General features: G+C 48.8%; 1 protein-coding gene across 1 annotated transcript in view; it reads left to right on the top strand.

Annotated features, from left to right (window-relative positions):
• Nucleotides 1-4,808: 4,808 nt before the first annotated feature.
• DCT (dopachrome tautomerase) overlaps nucleotides 4,809-6,000 on the top strand; it is a 31,478-nt gene continuing 30,286 nt past the window's right edge. The window contains exon 1 of the mRNA XM_037057551.1: nucleotides 4,809-5,194. Coding sequence (XP_036913446.1) covers nucleotides 4,900-5,194 — 295 coding nt within the window. The 5' untranslated portion in view covers nucleotides 4,809-4,899. The remainder of the gene's footprint in view (nucleotides 5,195-6,000) is intronic.

Raw genomic sequence — 6,000 nt, 5'->3', positions numbered from 1 at the left:
ATAACATAGATAAGGAAAGCAAGCCTAGTACAGAAACTGGCATAGAGTGAGAGATAAAGAAATGTGAGTTTCCATGGGGTCCCTTGGCATGAAGCATTTCTCTGGACAAGGCGGTGAACTTGGCAATGCAGCCTAGGGAAGAGACCATGACCATGGAGTCAGGAAAACAGAGCTCAGTCACAGGGATGGTTACTGAGGACTCAAAGTCTCCACCTTCCACTCTGGGAAAAGGGAATAATGCCCAGTGGATAAATCACCAGAAATGATAGGCACCGAGCTTCTAGCCTGGCGCTTGGAGCAAAGCAGTGACTGAATACCTTAGGCTGCTTTCTTTCTTATGCCTAAAGTGACAGAATCAGGTAATACAAGGGAACTCAAAAGGACCACAAAATCCAATGACTTTGATAGAATCACAACCCACACATAACCTGTAGCCACAGCCTGACCAAATCCAAAGTAAATCTTCTTATCTTCCTGAAAATCATTCGATCATCCCCCCAACAATTCTATCTCAGGTTAAATAATCCATACTCTTTCTACCCGTCCTCACCTATCAGCATTACTATAATTACTCTTTAATGCATGGGGTTTCTTTTGTACTCTTTCAAAGTACGGGGACTCGAACTTGACATTTCCATGGGATAAATAAAGAGTAAGTACCGTGCTTTTATGGGGAATGATTGTGAATTTGGGGAGCATAGCACAGGTGGAGGTTCATTTATCCAACAAATATTTTTGAAGAGCTCACATGTGCCTGACTGTATGTCTGCAAGGCTGATGGGGCTGCCCTCTTGTCAAAGCCTTTCCCTCTAACCATGGCAGCCTTCTGCTGCAAGCCCAGGTGAGCATGAGAAAGGCGGGCAGCGCGCTGTGTAAATTCCTGCATTGTGGCCAGGCAGACGGGTAGCTAGTGACCGTAGTGTCCTTGGGAAGCACCCATGGGGCCCAGAGTAGCTCTCGAAGTTTTCTCTTAGGGAACTTCAAGATTTGGCTTGTGCTGAAGTCTTAAGGTGTGAGTCATAGATTCACTTGAGACACTAAACAAATCTGTGACTCTTCTTCACGGAAGAAGACCCCTGCTAAGTTCTCCATACACCTGCAGGGTATTCAAGGACCCTCTCTATCTACCCTGTTACACAATAACATTTCTGTTTATTGTGGTAATTGGAGCAAACTAATGCAGATCCCAAAAGAAAGTTCCGTAAGAAAAGAACAGGGGATGGAGCTAGGAGAAGCATTTGACTTCAGGGCTGCAGTATCAACGCTCTATGAAGGAGACATAAGAATTTAAATTCATTTTAAAGGCAGTAAAAATAAAGCGCTTGCCGGCCCTCTCTGTAACGGTCTTGCTCACAGAGCCCCTGTCTTCGAGAGGAGTCTTGGCCATGAGGCTGGCTTTCACAGAAGGGAGCGAGGTGGACCACTGTTAAGCAGTTGCCTGTCCTGCCTTCTTTGCCACAAGGTGAGCGACTTCAGGAAGGGTGAAGGCGTGGGGAAGCACAGCTTTAGCCGATGGGCGCGGAACATCTGTTTCATAAGCCAATGAGACCCTGAGATCTGAACCGCAGCCTGACTTAGTCGAAGCTCACAGACACAAAACCGATGTGGCCACTAAGCAAAGCTTATGAGCTAGTTTTTTAGCCACCTTTACCGAAGAATGTTACTTTCAGTGGTGGGAAACCCTCACTAAGAGGTCCAAGAGCGAATGCGATTTTCCCGAAAAAGAGCAGCCAGGCTGATGAGAGGACTTAGAACTAGGCCAAATGAAGAACAAATGAAAGGAATCGAAGAAATTTAGTTTAAAAACAGAAAACGGGGGAGGAAATTCTAGAGAAAATAGACTGCACCATTCTAGGGGGGCTAGTGGGGCTTGTGATGGAAGCATTGGTGGGTGAAATTTTCAGTAAATATTTATATGTAAATTTACATTCAAATTATGTTAAATATTAAATCCTATTTAAAAGACAGAACTTCCTAGCCCTTAGAATTATTCCTTGAGGGAACCCCCTTACCAAAGGTCCTTTAAGCAGATACTGGTGATGCCTTATCAGAATAACGAGAAAGAAATTTGTTGTTGTCGAGGGTGTGAGGCTGGTAGTTTTTAAACATTTTTAGTAACGTAACAAAATCCTTCAAGGAACCCTTGGCATAACAGTGGTGTTTATTAGCCTAAATTGATTTTATGTCATCACATGAATAGCGTTTAATCTGTATAAAGCCAATAATGATAAGGCTTTTCTGATGAACATAAAAAATTGAGAATCGGAAATATTTACTCATCAACTGTCAGTAAGGAGCTACTCTTTGGCATCGGAGAGACAACACAATCAAATATCTTGGTCCACTGGAGAAACTTGGTTAAAGGAGACAGACAATCAACAACCACTTCCATAAATTAGGGAGTTTTAAGCGCTATGAAGAACGCGTCACGCCACGTGGTGGAAAGTAGGTGGCTGTGAGTAGACCCAGTAACGTGGGTGTTCTGGGACAACGTCTCTTAGGAACTAATGTTCAAGGGGAAACAGGGGGACAAGGAGGCCCCTGAGCACGAACATGGCAGGCAGAGGACGTGGCCGGACGAGGCCACGGTGGAAATGAATGCGTGTGAATGACAGAAGAACTGCTGGGCTCTGCCCCTGCAGAGGGAGAGGGGGCGGGCGAGGGACCGAGCCCGGAGGGGCTGACGCCCAGCTCTTCTCCAACTATTTATGGTGAAGAGGCCGTCCTGTGCCTCAGAAACTATGAATGAGACCTTATTTGATAAAAGGGTCTTTGCGAATATAAGATCTCAAGATGAGACCATCCTGGATTGTCCAGCCCTCAATTCAATGGCAAGTGTCTTTATAAGGGACACAAAGAGGAGAGACACAGAGGGGAACAAGGCCATGAGACAATGGCAGAGATTGGGGGGATGCCACCAATCAAGGACACTGAGGGATGGCGGCAGCCCCCAGAAGCTGGAAGAGTCTAGAATAGTCCTCCTCCAAAGTCTTCGGAGAGAGCCCAGCCCCACAGACACAGTGAGTTTGGATCCTGGCCTCCGGAACTGTTATTATAGGCCACTCTGTACGAGGTAGTTCATTCGGGGAGCCCAGGGCAGCTGACGTATGTGGATCTTGAAGCCGACTCTGTTCCAGCATTTCCTCTGGAGCTGTGTTTTATTCTTACCCAGCGACAGTCAACTTGGCACATCAGAGGGACCTAGAGAACCTATTAAACTGGCTGAAGTCTGGCTCCCACACTCGGAGATTCTGCTTCCCGGGGACTGGGGTACAGGCTGGCTCTGGTGTACAGTTGGAGTGGAAAACTATCATTTCATCGGTGACAACAACTCAATGTCACGGGGTGGCACAGAAGTCCATGGGGTGGCCACAGCTGTATCAGAGTGGTTGAGCCTTGGGAAATCACTTTGGAAATAACATCCGTATCTTTACGCCCTGATGTTAAGCGTGCTGAGGAACCGTTTGGGCCAGCCTCGTGCCAGCAGTGCGTGCAGGCGCAGTTGGGGCTCAGGTCATCCTGTTCCCACCCAAAGGGGCAGAGGAGCCCCCCTCGCTGGCCCCAAGGCACTAGGGGAGGCATTGCTTTCTAGACCAACGATGCTTAACTTGACCGTACATCGAAAGATGTCACTTGCAAGCCCTCGCTCCAAATTGTTTCACTGCGTTCCTTACAGTTAGATAACGACGATTTTGAATTTCTGGTGGTGTGGGGCTTCATGTAATTAACAAAAAGCTGCAGGTTGGATGTGCTGAATGGGAGAAGAGTGTGTTATTATTTGGAGGAAAGAGGCTCTCTAATGGAGGGACAAAGCTGTTCCTTGTACGTCAGCCCTAAATAAATGTTTCTTTATTTCCTAAGTCAGGCGGCCTGCTGTAGTGGCCTTTCCAGTGCATCAGGGCGCAGTCAGGAGTGAATTGTCATTCGCCACGCATGCTTGTCTGTGAGGGGCCTTTGACAAGGAGCTCACTGCCTCTATTGACTCCCTGGGAAGTCTGCGGTCACAGGCTTGGCTGGAGCACATGAGCCCAGATGATGAAGACGGTTTTCCCCTGTTGAAAGAAAGGCAGAAACTCTATCTACTTCATTGTGCACTTCGGGTCATGTGCTAACCACGAGGAGGATTTCTCAAACACTAATCCCGCTAATGAGGGCTTCTCCCAGCCCCGACACAAACCCCACAAGGCCCTGTGGTTGGGTCTCCAGAAAGAATAAAGGCAGCCCGGTGTTTGGCTTTTGAACTGAGTTCAAGGCGATTAAAGTCATGGGCTCAGGAGGAAAGGAGGGGGCTTAGAAATCCCAGCACAGTGAGTGGTATGGTTGGAGTGCTCTGCAAATTAACTCCATTAGACAAAGCCTGATGTAATGGGGAAAAGAGAGTGAGAAGCACTGCCCTCATTAAGTCTGGCTGCTAGAGGCACTTCTAATACAATTACACTTGCTTTAGTTGTTTGGATCATATAAAATAGCCAGTGTGTGTGCATGTACACACGTGCACATGCATGGGTTCTGTGATTTTTATGGGCATTTTTTTAAAGAGGAGAGGAACAGACCACAAAACAAAAATACACCAAAAATAAAAAATCGAAAGCTGAGTGAATGCTCAAGCGTTTCAGTGGAAGACAAGAAGAAAGTGGTCTGGAAGAAGTGGAAAGTGAGAGAAAGTTCTCCTGATTATAAAGCCATGAGCCCCCTTCGCTGGGGGCTTCTGCTCAGCTGCCTGGGCTGTGTGGTCCCACCCGGAGCCCGGGCTCAGTTCCCCCGGGTCTGCACCACGGTGCGCAGCCTGGTGTCCCAGGAGNAAAGCTGAGTGAATGCTCAAGCGTTTCAGTGGAAGACAAGAAGAAAGTGGTCTGGAAGAAGTGGAAAGTGAGAGAAAGTTCTCCTGATTATAAAGCCATGAGCCCCCTTCGCTGGGGTCTTCTGCTCAGCTGCCTGGGCTGTGTGGTCCCACCCGGAGCCCGGGCTCAGTTCCCCCGGGTCTGCACCACGGTGCGCAGCCTGGTGTCCCAGGAGTGCTGTCCACTGCTGGGTGCGGACCCGGCCAATGTCTGTGGCTCTCGGGAGGGCCGTGGGCAGTGCACGGAGGTGCAAGCCGACACCAGGCGCTGGAGCGGCCCTTACACCCTGAGAAACTTGGATGACCGAGAACTGTGGCCACGGAAGTTCTTCAAACGCACCTGCAAGTGCACAGGTGAGGGAGACACTTTGGGGAGGAGACCTGGCCTGCTGCAAATTTAATGGGGAGGGCCCACCTGGGGCAGGAGCCCCTGCTAAGGAGGAGATGAGGCTGCTGCGACTGTTAGACTAGGAACTGAAAGGCAAACCAGGTTTGTTTCTTGTAGGAGGCAAATTAAGTAAGGCTGATGTCTTGGTTATATTCTTCATACCCGCTAGTACGTGTAGTTACGGAATCTAAAGACACACTATGAGGGCCAAGCCTGGCTATATGAACTCATGCCAACATACCATTGGCTTGTCTGTTGGAAGCTAAAGAGCTCAGGAGTCAGGTTTGAAACCCAGAGCAAGCCCGCTCATGACGGAGTCGATGCCCTTCCCTGAAATGGGTTTGTGCTTGTTGAAGAGGGGGTGGGTGAGGTTTGGCATCTAGAGGACAGGCATTGAAGGCAGGTGTTCTGTGGTCCTAGTCACAGCATTTCTAAGGAGCCCAACAGGTCTCAACCAGGATAAAGGTTGTGTCTGGGTTGTCACTTTGCCCACGTTGGGGAGATGGGGCAGGACCGAGCTTTTTCAGTGACCGGGGAAGGGGGGTTGTTGCTAGGTAACAGTGGCTTCTTTCACTCTTACCCGGGTTTGAGGTGGGCATCTCAGGTTTGTTCACTGTGTCTCCTTTCAGCCTTGGTCTCTCTCGTTACCTATTTCTTTGAAATCTGTGTGCAGTTCTCAATCCTCTGGCTCTTCTGAGCCTCCCCCAGTCCTTTTCAGCAGAGGTCCCCTGCGGTGCTCAGCTGCCATGCTCAGCAGAGTCAAATCTCAAAG

This window comes from Sturnira hondurensis, unplaced genomic scaffold, assembly GCF_014824575.4.
Source record: "Sturnira hondurensis isolate 20B ecotype Veracruz unplaced genomic scaffold, ASM1482457v3 Scaffold0009719, whole genome shotgun sequence".
Classification (NCBI taxonomy): domain Eukaryota; kingdom Metazoa; phylum Chordata; class Mammalia; order Chiroptera; family Phyllostomidae; genus Sturnira; species Sturnira hondurensis.
The sequence above is the reverse complement of the archived record's forward strand: the minus strand, read 5'-3'. Positions and strand labels throughout refer to the sequence as shown.